The sequence below is a fragment of the Pomacea canaliculata genome, linkage group LG1 (assembly GCF_003073045.1).
Source record: "Pomacea canaliculata isolate SZHN2017 linkage group LG1, ASM307304v1, whole genome shotgun sequence".
NCBI lineage: Eukaryota > Metazoa > Mollusca > Gastropoda > Architaenioglossa > Ampullariidae > Pomacea > Pomacea canaliculata.
In genome coordinates, this window is record NC_037590.1 from 25,797,202 (window position 1) to 25,815,982 (window position 18,781).

General features: G+C 39.6%; 1 protein-coding gene across 3 annotated transcripts in view; it reads left to right on the forward strand.

The window, feature by feature from the left end:
• LOC112559722 (rab11 family-interacting protein 3-like) overlaps positions 1–18,781 on the forward strand; it is a 63,549-nt gene that overhangs the window by 20,690 nt on the left and 24,078 nt on the right. For all 3 annotated transcript variants that reach the window (XM_025231078.1, XM_025231087.1, XM_025231096.1), the window contains 3 exons: positions 3,182–3,285; positions 10,763–10,853; positions 18,195–18,244. In XM_025231078.1, coding sequence (XP_025086863.1) covers positions 3,182–3,285; positions 10,763–10,853; positions 18,195–18,244 — 245 coding nt within the window. The remainder of the gene's footprint in view (positions 1–3,181; positions 3,286–10,762; positions 10,854–18,194; positions 18,245–18,781) is intronic.

Sequence of the window (18,781 nt, forward strand, 5' to 3'; positions counted from 1 at the left end):
ACCTATCCTGGCGAAGCCCTGTTTGTTCTGTCTCTTGTCCAGTGCCTTCTTCAGTCTCTTTAGAATTATCCTTGATAGGAATTTACTGGGGATGGACAGCAGCATGACCCCCCCACCAGTTGTTGCACAGAGAGAAGTCTCCTTTCTTCGGTAACTTGACCAGGTAGCCTAGTTTCCAGTCTTTTGGTGCTAGCTCTTGTTCCCAGATCTTGTGTAGAAGGGGTTATAAAATTGTTGCTGTTGTTTCTGGGTCTGCCTTTAACACTTCTGGGGATATGCCACCTAGCCTGCTGGTTTGCAACTTTTCATACTTTTGATAGCTTTGATGATTTCTTAGTGGGAGGGCTGGTGTTAATGTGAAGTTGTTCAGTTGCTGGTGGTGTGTCAGGTAAAGATGATGGACAAGGTCGATTCAGGATCTGTTCGAAGTATTCCATCCAGCGGTCTCTTTATCCTGCATCATTAGTTATGGTCTTGCTTTCTTTGTCTTTCACTGGCTTGTTTTGATTAATGTTCCTGCCTGACAGAGTTCGTTTTATTTCGTAGTCGCTTCATGTTTCCCTGTATAGCTGCTATCTCTGCTTCCTCTGTCAGTTCATGGGTTCATGATGAGTTCCCTGTTGGTGTTATCATGTCCCACTTTGGCATTTAGGTCTCCCATAATGATCTTCAGATCTCTTCTTGGTGTGCGATCAAGCAGAGACTGCAGGGATCTGTAGAAGTCTTCTTTTTCCTCTTCATCTGCTGCATTTGTTGGTGCATAGCATTGGAGGATGATGATCTTCCTTTAGCGTTGAATCTTGCTGACATAAGCTGTGGCGAGACTGGTATCCAGGCCATTAGTACCTTTGTTGCCTCTGTTGACATCAGCAGTGGTACTTCCTGGGTATGATCGTGGTCCAGGTCTTTGTGGCCAGAGTAAATAAGGGTTTCTCCTGATGTAAGTCTGGTGTAGCGACTTCCATTCCATCTGATTTCGCATAACCTGAGAACCCTGATGTTGTGTTTTTTCATTTCTCTTGCCACTTGAGCTGACTTGCCACTTTCTTAGAGGGTTCTGATGTTTCAGGTCCCTATCCTGGTTCTTGTCTTGATCAAAAGATGAGTCGGCAAGCTGGCCTCCCTAAGGCTTTCACCAGCATGCGCCATAAGCTCTTCTAGAGAGGAATCTTCCCAAGCAGGCCCTTGTTGTGGTATTGTTGCAGTTTCTGTAACAGTTTTTGTTTTTACATGAGTGGGTGGTTAGCCCAAAGCAAAACCCCCAACCTGGAGGGCCAGGTTGCAACATTTTAGTCTGGCCTCTCCCCTGACAGACCAGTTTGGCTTGGTTAGACCTGCCATGAGCACAAGGCTCCCGCCAACATAGCTCTGTGGATCAACAAGGCATGCAAGCCACCACACTACTACAAGGTAAGTTGCACCATCTGGTGGTGGACTGTGACATTCTACTTCTTCCTATTCGCCCCCAGTGGAGCATAGGGTCTCAACCACATCCCGCCATCGGACCTGGTTTCGGGCGTCCCTTTCGAGTTGGGACCATGTCATGCTAGCTGTCTCCGCTTCTCTGTGGACTGATCTCCTCCACATCTGTCTGGGTCTCCCAACCCTCCCCTGTGGGTTCCAGCCCAGAGCTTGTCTTGTTAAATTGTCGGCTGGCTTTCGTAAGGTGTGACCCATCCAACCCCACTTCTGCTTCCTGATGTCTTGGCTGGCAGGTTTTTGGTTGGTTCTCTCCCACAGATATGTATTGGAGATCTTCTCGGGCCATCTGATGTTGAGGATGTGGTGCAGACATCTGTTGACGAATGTTTGTATCTTGTTAATGATGGCATTTGTCACTCGCCATGTCTCAGATCCATACAGAAGGACTGCCTGTACATTTGTATTAAAGATGCAGATCTTGGTGTGTAAAGATAATGCCTTGGAGTTCCAGATAGGTCGTAGGGTATGGAATGAAAGCCTGGCTTTCTTTATTCGGCTTCTTACATCTTCTTCTGTACTTCCATCTTTCCTGACTATGCTGCCAAGGTAGGTGATATGGTCAGACTCTGTAATACATTCCCCATGTTGTTGTAGTGGGGCTTCTTGCTTGTTGTTGACCCTCATTACCTTCATCTTCTTGATGTTGATGGTCAGGGCAGTTATTGCTGCATCTTCTGCGAGTTGAGTGAGCTTTGTCTGTGCGTGCTGTTGCTTGTGGGACAACAGGCTGATGTCATCTGCAAAGTCGAGATCCTCAGGTTGTCTGGCGAAGGTCCACTGAATGCCCATGTTTCTGTTAGAGATTGTTCTCCTCATGATCCAGTCTATGGAAGATTGTCGGTGAGAGCATACAAACTTGCCTCACTCCAGTCCTCGCTGCGAAGGGTCAGTCAGCTTTCCGTTGTGGATCACCTCGCATGTCGAGTCCTCATACAGCTGTTGGATGATGGCAATGAACTTTGGTGGAAATTCGTAGTTCTGCATTAGTTTCCAGATGGCTTCCCTGTCTACGAAGTCAAAGGCCTTCTCAAAATCCACAAAAGTTATGTATAGTGGCGACTGCCATTCGATCGACTGTTCGATAAGGACTGTGACATAATGGGATCCTTTTTCCAGCCAACCACCCAGACAAGCATCATTAACAAGCTGTTCACGGACTGGCTCAAAACCACACAAGTTATGACCATTGTAAACTGTATCTGACGCAGATGAAGATGGAACGACAGCAGAATTGAGCTTCTGACATTAAGTTAATCTGATTGGTGAAGAACTCAGCAAATTTCTGTGGGAGTTCTTGTGCAGGAAACACTGATGGGAGTGGATTACTAGTAGTTTTTTCTGAGCAAACTGTTGCTAGCATTAAATAACTGTTTAGCAGTTGTGCAGGCAGGATTTTTTTTCAGAAAAGAACATTGACTGCATCCTGAATAATGTCTGCAACACGATTCCTGGCTGCCTGATAAATCTGACGGTCCACAGTGAATCTAGTGATTCACTTTTCCCACTCCACTCATCTCCCTGATATATAACCGATGATCAAATTGACAGGCTGACAATTGGTCATGAACATAGACTATAAACAAATTTGTTGAACAGAAACAGGAAGTTTCATTTTGACTTATAATTTTTGTTTCAATTTCAATGAATAATCAGAAACAATGTGTTTTTTTTTTGTTTTTTAATTTTGTTGGGCAAACAGGTAAAGTATCTCGAGAGCCAGCTTCTTCATCTGATGGACACTCAGAATGAGACAACTACCAAACAGTCACGGCTCAGAGAAGAGAACAGCTTGCTAATTCAGAAGTATGTATTCTGTTGTGTTTTTTCTTAAGATTATTCTTAGTGAGACAAGATCATCATGTGAAAATGAAAACTTGTAAATTGCTTCCTAGAACTATTAGTTCTGAGAGTTGTCAGAAAAAAAACCATCTTAGGGGTGCTTGAAAACATAGCAAAGTCAAAAGATTTTTATTATTGTTTGATCAGTATGATCAGGGTTAGCTTAGCATAAATGAAGATCAACATAAGAACAAAGCAGTTGAATGACTGGCATGGATTGTTGTACATGTTTTAATTACCTGTACCAGCATTTAGTGTCCACCAACAATTTTTGGCTCTTTGTCCTTGTTTGTCTACTCCACTAACAGCCATTTTTTTTTTCCATTTTTAAAGATGATAGGTCTTTACCATTGAATTTAAGTTTTAGTTTTATTTACAGCCTTTGGTTTAATAGTGAGCTTTTAAGCCACAAAACACGTATTTTAACACATTTCTTACTCTTTTATATTGTCCTTTTTCCTTCTTGTTGGTTTCTATTGTTAGTGGTGTTCTTGGGAATTCTGGGAATCTTGTTTTTCACCTTTTTAATGTAGTATAACTCTCTCACCTTGATATATCCTTGCTAGCACTTCAAATTCAACCAACCAACTGTGGTGTTGGGGACACTGTACTGTTGTGTGTGTTTTAATAACTTGTCCCAGTATCTAGAGTGTGTCCACCAGCAGCTTTTATCAGGGAATTCATTGCTTTCCTTGCTTATGTCCAATCTGCCATTAGCTATTTTGTCATTTTTGAAGACAGTAAGACTTTATCATCAGATTTTAGTTTAATTCACAGCCTGTTTTAATAACAGCCTTTTTGTAGGCCAGAGCAGATCTTTTAACACACCAAAGTCCTTTCTCTGGTTCTGGTGATCTTGGAAAAGATATTGACAAGGGAGACAAGACTGTTCCTGTTCCCTAAGGAAAGATGGAACCAAGAGATGAAAGAAAAAGTGATGAGACTTTCAATGAGAATGATGAAGACATGAGTTTCTATAGGAGGTGCAGATGTTGTTGGCTCTTATGGAGGAACATGTCAGTGTTGATGTCCCATTTAAGCTTGTTATCAAAGATAGTACCTAGATATTTGTAAGAGTCGACTACCTCGATGGCATCATCATGGATAATGCTGATGACTGCCTTAGGCCTATTCGTCCGAAAGTCACAAATTATTTCCTTAGTCTTTGAGGCATTCAAGACAAGGAAGTGTTCATCGCACCAGGGTATAAAGTCAGGAAGAGCGCCACTATGATCATGTTCACTATTATACAAAAGAGACGGCAAGGCAGTGTCATCAAATTTTACAAGAAAGCTACTATCCGTAGTGCTTTTACAACTGTTAGTATACAGTATGAACAGTAGTGAAGACAGCAGCATTGAGGGGAACCTTCACAAGTAACAACAGGATTTGAGAGAAGACCATTAACAGAAACTCTCTGCTACCTGTTTGTTAAAAAGTCTAGGATCCAAAGAGTTGGTGGGATAGATGAAAATCTGAAAGTAGACTCTCTACCAACAAGTGAGGTTACACAGTGTTAAAAGCAGAAGAAAAATCAGCAAAGAGAAGCCCGGCATGAACTTTGGGTTTCTCCAGATGTTTGTACAGAGTATTTAGTATAAACAGTTTAGCATCATTGACACCTCTTCCAGCTCTGTAGGCAAACTGTAGTGGGTCAAGATGTGGATGAACAGCAGTCATAACCTCACTACTTACAATTTTCTTAAATCTTCTTAGATGTAGCAGTTAATGTTAACCGTTCCTGCGCACAAACACCTGGTGTGTAACGGATAGATTTAACTGTTCCGTTTTTTAAATTTTTTTTTTAGACGTTTACAGCACTTTATTTAGTAAAAAAAAATTTTATTACGATAGCTTGGGCATTTCTGAACAGTTACTTCCGTAAGGGAGGGATGTCTGTTTGAACGAGCATATCATTAATTTCCCAGAGTACCCGTTCTTTTCCACTAGAAAAATGATGAGACGATATACGAGAAGTGTGTGACTTGTTCCTTGGATTTTTAGAATTCTGGTATCATTTGTGAATTTCTATGGGCAAGAACAATGTGTGTGCATTTCTTCTTGGTTTTCAAACATCACATTCTGGTTCCTGGCATAACCTGTGTAAACACGTGCTTGAAAAACTTCACTTCATATACCCGAATCTGTATGAATTACAATAAAAGTGAGTTTTCAAGCAAGTTTCAGATAGATAGTTCCTTTTCTACACAATTTGATCTATTGTTATCAGTTTTAATTATTCTTCTACCTCCTTTAGTTATTTTTTGTTATATTTTTTTGGAAAAGGTAAAAATCATGCATACCACTGGTCAAACTGCCTCTAGCTTAGACATCTTCAATGAGTTTAGTAATTTCATGATGATTGAAGTAAGAGCGACTGGTCTGAAGTCATTGGATTAACTGGGCCTAGTAATTTTAGGGACAGACACAATGTGTGAAAGTTTCTAAATATCAAGAATGTGACCAGAGACTACAGAGAGATGTTGTAAAACTCCACTAAGTTGATTGGCACAATAGTGAAGGGTGCATCCACAGATCCTGTCTGGACACGTAGCCTTATTAACATTAACTTATCTCAAGAGATCTTTGACACAGGACTGGGCAATCACTAACCCATGCAAAAGGGATCAGAGACTATTTTAATGTGGAAACCTTGTGAAAGAAGTCATGCTTCTCAAAGCGAGCATAAAAAGAATCAAGCACTTTAGGAAGATCACACTCATCAATGCCTGCAAGTGCCACTGATTTTTTTTTTTAAGAGCATTTTCCTTGTGATTGTTAGGAGATATGTTCTTAATACCATGCCAAGCTGCCCTGAGGTCACCACTACTGAACTGCTAACTCGACTTTATCTTTGTATCTTTTCTTTGCCTCACTCATGGCATCATGCACCTCCCTGTTCGCTATTTTTTTGTTGTGTGCAGTTCCGGTATAAAACATTTTTTATTCTTCAATACAGAATTTAGTTCCTTCATTACCCAGGGTTTATTATTAGGAAAGATGGCATTTTCCTTGGAGGGTATAAATGTGTCAACATAGAAAGTGATGTACGAAGATACAACATCAGCAAAGTCATGTAGATTGTCACTGGAATTATAAAAAACCTGCCCCTCTGTGCAGTCGAAGCACCCTTGCAGGCAGGTGATGCTCTCTTCTGCCCAGCATTTAACCGTCTTCACCACTGGTGTAAATTGCCAACAGACTGTTTTATACACCGGCGCCAGGAGAATGCTTGTGTGCCAAAGGATGGTAAAGATAGAGCTTTGTAAGCACCAGGGACAGTACCGTAACATAGGTCAAGAATAGAGTTCCTCCGTGTGGTGGAGCAGGATACGTATTGCTCATCACTTTTGAGTATCCCAGTAAGCCGGCAATGATTAAAGTCCCTGAGGATAATTTTGGGAGCGTCCAGACCGATGGCGTCTAATTTGTGTATCACAGGAGCGATTATGTGAGTGGCAGTCTTTGCATTGGCGCATGGGTGTAACACAGCTAAGAAAATTCCTGGGAGAGACTGTAAGGATGGAGGAAAATGGACAGCAGTTCAAGATCAGTGGTTCACAGTCGTTCCCTGACCATAACGGTGTTGCAGTACCGTTCATTTATTTAAAAACACGTGCCTCCACTGGTGGATTTGAGAGAGATGGACATTTGTCCTTATGAATGGGGTGGCCAAACCCAGTCATATAATTCATTGTCCCTATCGGCCTCCTTCAGCCAAGTCTCAGTGAAGGCAAGGACAATATCTATCTAATCCTCTTCATGCATCAGGTTGCACATAAAGCCTCAACCAGAGTCTGCCACCAATGTCGATTGGCTGAAACCCGCTCCAAGTGACCCCATGTCCAGCCCTTTCCTTTCCTCTCCCTTTCCACTGTTCTTCTCCAAGTTTCCTTTGGGCGGCCTTGTTTTCTTCGGCCGTCTGGAGTCCATCGTAAGGCGGCTCTGGAGAGGTCTGCTTGCAGAGAACATGTCCAATCCATCGCCAACGCCTTCGTTGAACCTGCGTGGTGATGGACTCGGTTTCAGTTCTTCAGTGGAGTTCTTCATCAGTGATGGTATTTAGCCAAAAGATGTTAAGTATGCACCTGAGGCATCTGTTTTGGAAGACATCAAGCCTGTTACTGATAGTTTTGGTCATCTTCTATGATTCTGATCCATAAAGGAGGGTGCTGATCGCATTTGACTTAAAGATTCTCATCTGGCTCATCAACTTTGTTCCAGAACGACTGAGCATTAGAAAGCAGAACAGAAGGTAGAGGTGGAGATTTACACCTGTCATTAAGATAGAATTTCCTCAGCCGGTGCTGTACTCCTTCCCTCCTTCCTCTCCTTCCTCTCTTTCGCATCTTCTTTGAACAGCCAAGTCTTGAGGTAGGATATCAGTTGGAAATGTCAAGGTGGGGTGTAGCCGAAGACAGAAAGTGCGAGAAGGTACTCACAAATGTACCATATAATGAAGGTGTGCCATCTTAGCCAGCTGCACCTGAAGTCCAGGAAAATATATAAAAGCAGCACAAACAAGCACACTGCATGATGTTCACATGTACACCATCATAGAAGTGAACCCTAACAATGCTATGAACTAAGCTCAATGAGCAGTTGATCTGAGAAAAAAGCAGTAAGAAGCTAAAATGCTAGCGAGCTGCATCAAGTCGACCTCATGTTGAGAGTCCTTGACCTGCTGGTTTGTGTTGTTGATTTGGTGGTTTTATTGCTTTATTAGCTAAGAATCACTTCAATTATAAATATGAATCTTTCTTCACCATGTGGGCTCATCTTCTACAGGTCTTATCCTTCTCCTTCTAGACATCTTTAACTATATTTGGGTGTTCAGCTGGTTTCCTCCCTCTTTGAGAGAGGCAGTTGTGGTGCCCATCCCAAAACCTGGCAAGGATCCCTCTCATCCCAACTCTCACCGCCCTATTGCTCTTACTAGTTGTCTGTACAAAAACTCTCGAACGCATGGTGAATGCCTGGCTCACCTGGCATCTTGAGTCTCAAGGTCTTCTCTCCAAACTGCACAATGAGCATTCTTCTGAGTGGATACCTGCGCATTACAAATAGACATCATCATCAAACTGCAGTGTGGCTTCAGAAAATGCCACAGCACACTAGACCATCTGGTCTGTTTTGAAACTTTTATCAAGGATGTGTTTGCCGGAAAAAAAAAACATGTTTTAGGGGTGTTTTTTTTCATTTGGAGAAGATGTACAACACTACCTGGAAGCAAGGAATTCTGTTGTACCTTCAATTCCTTGGCTTCCGGGGTCGTATGCAACTCTTCATCAAGAATTTTCTTTTGCACCACCTCTTTCAGGTTTCAGTAGAGTCTTTCCTGTCTGATCCTCAGGAATAGAAAATGGGCATCCCTCAGGGCTACATTCTTTCACCATCTCTTTTCAACATTAAAATAAATTCAATCTTGAAATCTGTCTGTCCAGGTTTGGAGGCCTTGTTATATGTCGATAACTTTGCTCTCTGCATTCAAGGCTGATCCCTACCATGCCGCTCCAAGCTAGACTATGGATCCATCATCTATGGCTCTGCTCGTGAGTCCTACCTCAAAATTCTCAATCCTATTCACCATCAAGGGCTCCGCATCTGTTTGGGTGCCTTCTGCACAACTCTTGTACAAAATTTGTTCACAGAAGCTGGTGAGCCCCCACTTTCTCTCCGCCATCTGAAACTCATGCTATCCTATGTCTGTCATTTAAAAGCTCATCCTGGAAACCCTGCGTATCATGCTGTCTTTGGACCTCAGTGTGCTGCTCTGTATGCCATTTGCACCAAGGAACGAAAGCCATTATCACACCGTGTTGCTCCTCATCTACAAGCGACCAGAGTAGATATTCAACAGGTAGAGCCTCTTTCTCTACTACCAGCTTCTCCTTGGACCCTTCCTGTTCGAGAGATTCGTCTTGATCTTATAGCCTTTAAAAAAAGGGGACACCATTCTTCGGAGTACACTTTTTTTTTATTATTATTATTTCAGACTCCCTTTCTGCCCTTCAAGCTCTTCTTCCCAAAGATTTTGACCACCCTCTTGTGGTCCACCTTCATAAAATTCATGTGGCACTCATTAATCGCTACAAGGATATTGTTTTCATCTGGGCTGCTGTCCATACTTGTATCCCAGGTAATGTTCAAGCAGACTAGGCTGCCAAGGCTGCATGTCAATCTCCTGGAAAATTACACTCGCTGTTATCATAAGTGTAAATCTATCTAATAGGGTGACGCTCTGGGCTAAAATAAGCCACCTTTCCTGTCTTGACGACCTTGGTGCCGTCCTGTGCATCAGGAGAAGGTAGTTCTGACAAGACTACATTAAGGACATGTCTTTGACACGCAATTGGATCTTTTACAAGGTGAATCACCACCTATTTGTCCATGGTGTCCAGGAAATTTTAGTGTGGTATATGTTTTAATTGCTTGTCCTGAACTCCAGAGAATCCGTTAGTAGTTTTTTTACAACAGATTCTCTGTGTTCCTTGTTTAAGTCCGTCTCATCGGCAGCCGTTTTTACATTTTTAGGAAGTCTAGGGCTCTGTCATAAGATATAAGTCTTTTATGTTCTAATAGTTTGGGGGTTTTTATTTATTTTGTTTACACTTTACTCACATTTTTACATTATTCTTTCTTCTTGTGTTGGCTTTTATTGCTTAAGTTTTTGTGGTTATATCATTTGGGGAACTTGCCCCTAAGCTTTTTCAAATAAGCTTACTTTATGTCGCTGTGATACAGCCTTGGTTGATGGCACAGCATAAAACACAACAAATGAATCATCTTATTATGTTTTTGAATAGCATAAAAAAGAACTAGCCAACTTGCTCTCTATTTTTTTTATATAAATTTTTTTTTTATTTTACTGGTTTTTTGTAAATTATAGTCATGGTTTGATTACTTATTTGTGTCGCAAATGTGACCATTGCTCACCGATCTAGCCTATGTTCTGGCATAAAGCAATCAATCAAAAAGCAAACATGATTGTTTATGCTGTAGGTGTGTGAGTTACCCAAGTCGAATTAAATTTTTTTATAATTGACTGTAGAAGTTTGACATTGCAGTCTGTAGAGTAATCATATTAATATTTGAGTCATCAAGGACTACAAGATCATTGGTTTTGTTTTTCTTTTTTTGCAATATAAAGCCCTTTTTTTTTTATTAACCTTCCCTCATTTCATGCCCCCACTCACTCAAACCCCAGGCCCCATTCTGTTTGCTTTGAATGCCAGCATTTTATTCTTGCTGCTGTATAGCCAGAGTTTCTAAAGCAGCAAGGAATATCATTTATTCATTGCATCCCATAAGGTTTATTCTGTTTTTATTAATTGACACAGGCCTAATGGGTATTTTTTCTCTGTTAATGTTTTCCAGAATGATGTGTGAGGAAAATCTGAAATATAGTTACATAAAATTTACAGCTTAAAAATGATTTTAGGGTTATTAACCTTGAAGAACAGCTGAAAGACATGGAAATGAGAAGCGAAGAATGTGTCAAAGAAGAGAAACATAAACACCAAGAATATATGGTGAGTAACTTGTTTAATCAGCATGATTTCCCATGTAATTGAGTTTTAGTCATTCTGCCACAAACTGGATATTCTGATATATGTTCAGTCCCTGTGGCAATGTTTAATGTCTTTTTAATGGTGGTAAAACGCTACCATTTATAATTTAAGGCATTTATTTCAAAACCTTTGTTTTAATAATGACCTTTTCAAAGGCTTCAGTTTGTTTTGGTTTTTTTTGTTGTTGTTAAAGAAACGTTTCCTTTTGATGTTGTTTCTGTTGCTTTATTTGCTATTATAGTAGGATGAGAATGGTTGGGGTCTGATGCATGCATGCACACTCACACACACAAGTAAAAAACACATATACACTGGGTAGTAGTGAAAGATACCTGACTGCAGTGTGACCTGCTGGTTGAAGGCTTTTCCAGAGAGAGATGGATGGTGGCCACCTAGCAACAGGGAAGGAGACGTTGGTACTTCCTAGAAAAGTTGTGGTGAGAGCAATAAGAGTGTCAGGGTGGCAAGTGACAAGAGTTAGTTGGAGAGTTTAGAGATTGGGACTATATCGCACCACTCCTGTACAAAGTTTGTACACAGAAGCTGGTGAGATCCACTTTCTCTCTGTCGTCTGAAACTCATGCTATCCTATGTCTGTCGTTTAAAAGCTCATCCTGGAAACCCTGCGTATCATGCTGTTTTCAGACCTCATTCCTCGTAATTGTTTTCCCTTGATTTTTGGTTTGTTGGTGGCCTTTTGGGGCTTCATCACTTTTTTTTACACTTGACCCACTTTCTTACATATTGTTTATTTCTTTCGTTGACTTTTTAAAAAGAATGTTATGGTAATATCACTCGGGCGGTTTTTTTTTTCTCTAAACTTGTTAAGATTACCTTTTGTTGTTGAGCTAAGATTACCTTTTGTTGCCGTGATATAGCCCTTGTTGCTGGCACGGCATTAAACACAATCACCAACAGAAAAAGCACAAACAAAATAGACAATACATGCCTCAGCAAAAGACAGCGACCCCACCCCTACATCTGTACCCCCACCTCTCACAGTGTGAAATCACTGCGAGGTGGAAGCACTTTCTCTCAAAATCAACAACATAAATGTTAAAATAAGCTTTTAAAAAAAAAAATGTCACAGTGCATTTCTTATCACCTTTGCCCTTGTCGTGTCCCAGGGAAATGACTATTAATAGTCTAAACAGAGGACCTTCACCCTTTTTAGGTAGAAAGAGACAGAAGGCGGGAAGTCGATAAAGGAATCAGAGATTGGACAGCATAGAGAACAGACGTGTTGAGCCGTAGAGCAGACCATATGACTGATACATGTGTGTGTAAAGAAATATATGTATGTACGTTCGATTTGAATTGAGCAAGAGAGACAAGATATAAAAATGGCAATGAGGAAAACAAGCAACATAAGAAGAGGACTAAGCTTCACAGATTGCTTCCCAATCGAACCTGCGGGGGACATAAATACAATAAGTGTTTAATGGACAGCATGACTGGAAGAATTCAAAGCTAATGCAGGCAGTACAGGACTGTTCATCTCTGCTGATGAGGATACCAACAGGAGACAACAACGAGCACTGTTGTTATATACAGGAAGGCAAGTAAGGAACATGTTCAAAACTTTGCCTGACAGGGGAAATGAAAAAGAGTATGAGAAAGCTGTGACTGCTCTTAACAAGCATTACACGGTGTGTCCGAATGCAACCTTTATGCGCCACAAATTGCGGAAATTAATACAAGAAAAAGGAGAAACTATAGCGAAGTTTGTGAGTCGATTGACATTAAGCAGTGAAGGATGAAATATTCAATATTACAAACTACAGATATGAGACCAAACAGGTTGTGGAAAAGTGTCAAATCAACTCAGACGCAAGCTTCTACAGAAAGGGGATGTACCCCCTCTCGGCGAACTATTAAGTATTGCTGCAACATTTGAAGCAGTGAATGAACGAAGGAAAGAAAAGACGATCCCAATATTGATAAGAGGAGTAGAAACTGAAGTTGGGATGTGACACAAACATTGTCAGTGAAAGTTCATGGAATAAAATGAAGAAGCAAGGTGCTAGATTTGAAGTGAAACGATGCACTAAGAAAGTGTATCCACATACATCAGATATTCCTCTGCAAACAGTAGTGAGTGTAGACACTGAGGTGCAGGCAGGAGAAAGAAAAGTGACAGCTGAATTCATAGTCATCAGAGACAATGGTGATACACTATTAAGCAGAAAAATGGCAACGGAATTAGGAGTGATCAAAATGGGGCTCAACATTCAGAACGTATCATGTGATCCCAGCAGTGAAACAGACCATACAGACATTGTATGTGAATTCGAATCATTCTTCAAGGGATTTGATAACTGAAAAACAGATGAGTTAAGCTAACAGTTGATCCTACCGTGAAACTAGTGAGTCAACTGATTAGAAGCGTCTCAAGCCACACAAGCATCACAGACCATTTGGTCTCAGAATGAAAGTGGAAAATAAAATTCAAGAGTTGCTAGAAAAAGACGTAATCAAACCGGTTCTTACACCGACAAAATGGATCCGTCCAATTGTTATCATACTGAAAGCAAACGACATCAAAATGTGTGTAGACATGTGTCAAGTGAATTAGGCAATACTGTGAGAAAGACACCCCATACTGACAGTCCACAAGCTCATACAAGATTTGGTAGGAAGCAAAATGGTTTCTAAGCTGATGATGGGTTATCATCAGTTGGAGTTACATCCAGATTCCATAGATATTACCACGTTTGTGATACACTGTGGACTATTTCGCTACAAGAGATTGGAATAAAAGCTGCTGTAAAAATATATCAGCATGAAATACAACAGGTGATACAAGGTGTACCAGGAACAGCCAACCTTTCTGATGACATCATTCTACATGCCCCGACATGAGCAGCACATGAAAAATGTCTGAAACTGACACTACAGAGGTTACAGGAAGCATATCTGACTTTGAACACAGAGAAATGTTCATTCCGGATGAAAGAATTGGAATTCCTAGGACACAAATTAGTGGCAGATTGCATAAATCCAGCAAAAGACAAAGTGGAGGCCATTGTAAATGTTTGTGAACCAGAAACTGTGAGTGAAGTGCAAAGCTTTTTAGGACTGGTGAATTATTGCTCTCGATTTATCCCAAATGATGCCACCCTTTCAGAACCGCTACCAAGAAGCATCAACATTTTGTGTTTGCCCAAGAGCAGAAGGAAACTTTCTAACCATTGAAAAAGGCTTTGAGTAGTACAGAGACATCAGGATATGATGATTCCAAAGCAAAAACCCAAATTATCACATACTCTTCTCTAGTAGGAATAGCTGGAATACTCATACAATTACAAACAAAAGGTCCAAGAGTTATCTGTTATGCCAGTCGAAGTCTGACAGACGTGGAGAAACGATATTCTGAGACAGAGAAAGAAGCGCTTGCTATTATATGGGCATGTGAGAAATTCCATCCATATGTATATGGTCTTTAGTTTGATCTGTTAACAGACTATAAACCACTACAAACAATTTATGGTCCACGTTCCAAACCAAGTGCCCGCATTGAACAATGGGTATTGAGATTACAGGCAGATACATTTAGAGTGATTCATATCCCAGGATAGGTCATTATAGCAGATTCATTTTCAAATGATTCAAACATCATCTGAATCTTCTTAGAAACTCTCTGCAGAGACAGAAGAACACATTGGATTTGTTATGTCAAATACAAAACCAAACACCCTGATGACTTCAGAAATCAAAAAAGAAGCTGTACAGGATGAGGAACAACAAGAAATACTCCAGTGTATTGAGACAGGAAATTGGTAAAATGTTGACATGGTATATGCTGCCATAAACCTTGAAATATATGCTCAAGGCAGGTTGATACTGAGAGGTTCTCGAATTGTCATCCCGAGGAAGCTAAGACATCGCATGTTGACACTAGCACACGAAGGGTATTTAGGTTGGTATGGAGAAAACAAAATCTAAGTACAAAAGTATGGTACCCACACATGGAGAAAGAGGTTGAGAAATATTTCAAAACATGCTAAGGTTGTCAAGTAGTGAGCCAAGCAAACCCTCTGAGACAAAATCAGTTAGTAAAGGAATGAGGATAGCTGAAGCTGAAGGAAAGTATTGGCAAGATGAATTTGTGACATACATTGCAGTGTATCGTGTGAGCATACATCCATGTACAGGATGTAGTCCAGCTGAGCTATTGTTTGGTAGAAAATTTTTACAAAAATTCCACAATTGACTTCACAAATCAGGAAGTTACACAGGTCAGGAAGTTACTGATCAAGATAAAGAAAAGAAAGAACTATTAAAACTGCATGCAGACAAGAAAAGACAAGCCAGATATTCTGACATAATTCTAGGAGATCAAGTGTTACTAAAAAGATACAGAGTGAGAAACTTGATGCAGCCTACTTTCCAGAACTGTATACTGTTATTGAATAGAGTAGAAGTAAAATGACTGTGAAATCTCCACAAGGAACAATGTACACAAGAAACTCTTCGTTCGTAAAGAAATTTCATTCCACAGAGGAAAGTGAAGAAGAAGAGGAAAATACAGAGTGCAGTGTAGAATAAGAAACGCCAGAGCGGTACCAGGCGAGACAAAGGACTTAACAAACATATCTGGTTAGGAAACTAGAAGGTCAAAAACAATTCCCTTTTGGGACTATGAACACTGAATGACTATGTGTTAAAGTAATTAGAGAATTGTGGTGAATTGTGTTCTGATGGATATAAATATATACATTTAATTCGTAAGGATAAGAAGTAGTAAATATTTTCATGTCCATGAGGAGATACCAGATAGCTCCTAGACTCTTTTGTTATTAATATGTTACACTTAGGTTCATGAGTAAAAAGTGGGAAGACGACCCAGCGAAATTTAATCTTCAGACTAGTAAAGACATTATTTGACTAATTCTTGTTTGATAGCAGGCTACATTGTTATAGAATCAGCAGATGGAAACAATTTAAGGCAGATAATATAAGTAGAAATTTCTGTTAGTAGGAAGTTTGTTAGTAACAAAAATGTGTAAAGAAAAGGAGAGATGCCATATCGCAGGGACTATTAATAGTCTAGATGGATGACCTTGACCCTGTCTGGGCAGAAAGATACAGAAGGCTGGAAGCCGATAAAGAAGTAGTGAAAGATAGCATAGAGAACAGATATGTCAAGCTGTAGAGCACACCATAAGACTGATATATGTCGCGGGAAGCCAATAGAGGGAGTCAAAGACAGCATAGAGAACAGACGTGTTGAGCCATAAAGCAGAGCATAAGACTGATATGTGTGAAAATAAATATATGCATATAGGTTCAATCTGAGTTAAGCATTGAGCGAGAGAGAGAAGATGTAACAGCTTTTGCTTTGTTATGCTTATTTTACTTTTCATTTATTTGACTGATGATTTATAGAAGTTTGCTGCTGATATACCATAACCCCACAACTCTATTACCCATGTACTGTGGCAGACTTTTAAAATGCACTATTTATTTTTTTTATCATAATTCTTCAGAATGTCGCAATAAAGCACAAACAGTCGGTTAACAGAATTTTATTTCTATGAACATGTAACTTCAGTAAAATGTCGTTAATGAAATGCAATTAACTTCATTGCACTGGTAAAGAGGAAAATTAACAGGCTGGTGATTTTGACCAAAAAACATATCACCTCAGCTATATCAACCTCCTGCCTGTGTCAAATTGAGCTGCCCTAACCATACTGTCCCACTAAGACTGTATCATCCCAACACCAAACACCACTCATACCTCTTATCAACACAGGCCCAGGCTAAGTGAATGCCAAGCAGTGACAGTTGTTTCATATAAACCAAACATCTATATATTTGCAAACTCTATCTCCAAGCTAAAGAATAATGACAACAAAAGCTTTTTAAAAACTTGTTTTCAAGAAATAATTTTCAGATTTTAACCGAATGTCTGCAATTTAATATGAACTTCTAGATAAAAAATAATGATAAGGCTTTTTTTATTTTAAGAACGATTTAAAAGAAAATTGCTATACGCATTTGTGTGATTTGTTCTCTGAACGTCTATTGCTAAGTGTCAATCTTTGTTTAGTAAGATGGTAGCTGAACTTGTTTAAAAAAATGTGTGGCTCTGTTGGTAACATCATTAGCTACTCCTGGCATTGGAGACTTGTTCATCTTTTGGGCTTTGATGGATTTGACTTTCAGTGTTGAGACAATGTATTCATTACGGGGTCGACTGGACAGGCAGATATGACTGGAGCTTTGACAAAACTGGTTTGTTTACCCCAGTTAAGGAAAGTCATTTGCAGGCGATGACAACCTTTCAAGCTTCATTGGGTGAATCAAGTGTCCCTATAAACTCAAAAATTTCCATTTCTGTATAGTGCTTGGCATGTGTACTTTTGCTTGATGCCATGTTTACATCAAAAGGAAGATTGTGATGGGAAATTTCACAAACTTCTCAGTCATTTCCTTCATGGTCTGCTAAACATATTAGTGTTTGGAAATACTTGAGCTAATATAGCTGTTGATTTCAATTTTATGTCATTAATATTTGTGCAATGGGAGATGAAGGGGGTGGTTGAACAGTCTCTTTCTCTTCACAATAACCCAATACTGTCGTTGGGTTCAGAGGTTTATTCCTATGTCAGTCGATCATTCTGGCAAGGGTGAAACATACACTCCTATCTCCTTGTTCCCACCTCAGAACTCTCCTTCTAACTGATCCTGTAGCCTGCCACCCAACTCTCTTATTCCTCTGACCCCTGAATTTTGTACAAAGTATCCCAGGCTCCTTCCTCTGTTGCTAGGCAGCCCCTGCCCATCTTCCTGTCTCTGGGCAAATCGTCAGTGACAGGGTCACTGGGCTGTCAGGAACTCTCTGTGTGTGTGTGCGCGCGCGCACATCCGGCTCAATCCAATCCCATACTACTATATTTGTATAAAAATGTAATAGCATATTATACACAGGCATTATACAGCTTAGTTGTAAGCACAACGTATAGGCCATATATATGCAAAGGAGCTAGGAAAAGTTAACAGTTTTAGGGTTAAGTTACAGAAGTTGTTTTATTTACTTATCTTTTTCTCAATAAAATCCTTTATTAACATATGGTCACATTTAACAAAAATAAACAGAAGACTATATTTTGGTAATTAGGGAGAAAACCTTTTTTATTTTGGAGAAGGAAATTGAGGATTGAAATAAATGTTTATAAAATTAAATCAAGGATAACTTCTCATTTTTTTGAGTTGTAATACCTGAATTTAACATGCTTTTAAGAAGAGGAGATGATATAAAACTTATTCTAAGGAGTTTGGTATTTTGCATTTCAGAGTCGACATGATAGAGAAAAATGCGAAGAAATGGAATATGTTACTCAAAGGTGATTACAATATTACATCATGCAAGACTTTTGTAAATGGAACCAATTTTGAAAAATTATCTACTATATTATTATCTTTATAGATAATAATTTGTTACAGATCTTATTGAGTGGGAACACCATGCTTGAAAGACACCTTTCATATCACTTATTACTGTCTTGAACTTTTATCACAAGGAAAAAAACAGATCTCAAGACTTTAAATAAAGATGATTTCCATTGCCTATTCAGATCATCTCTGGTCTGTCACTATACACAAAACATACATCATTTAATCTTACATCTTGTCATTGTGGACTGTCAGTTTTAATACATCTGTAACAGGTGTGGAGACAGGTATTAGGTATTTGAGATGGCATTGATGGAAAAAGCATAAAGAAATCAGTGTTTTCGTTTATACAATAAATGATGCTATCTTGAAAATTTAAACAGAAGCCATCAAATTAATTGTAATAATCACTTATTTTTACCTTTTATTTATGAAGGATAATAATAACAAGTATTTATATAGTGCTTTTTCCAAAGATTTTCTTAGAG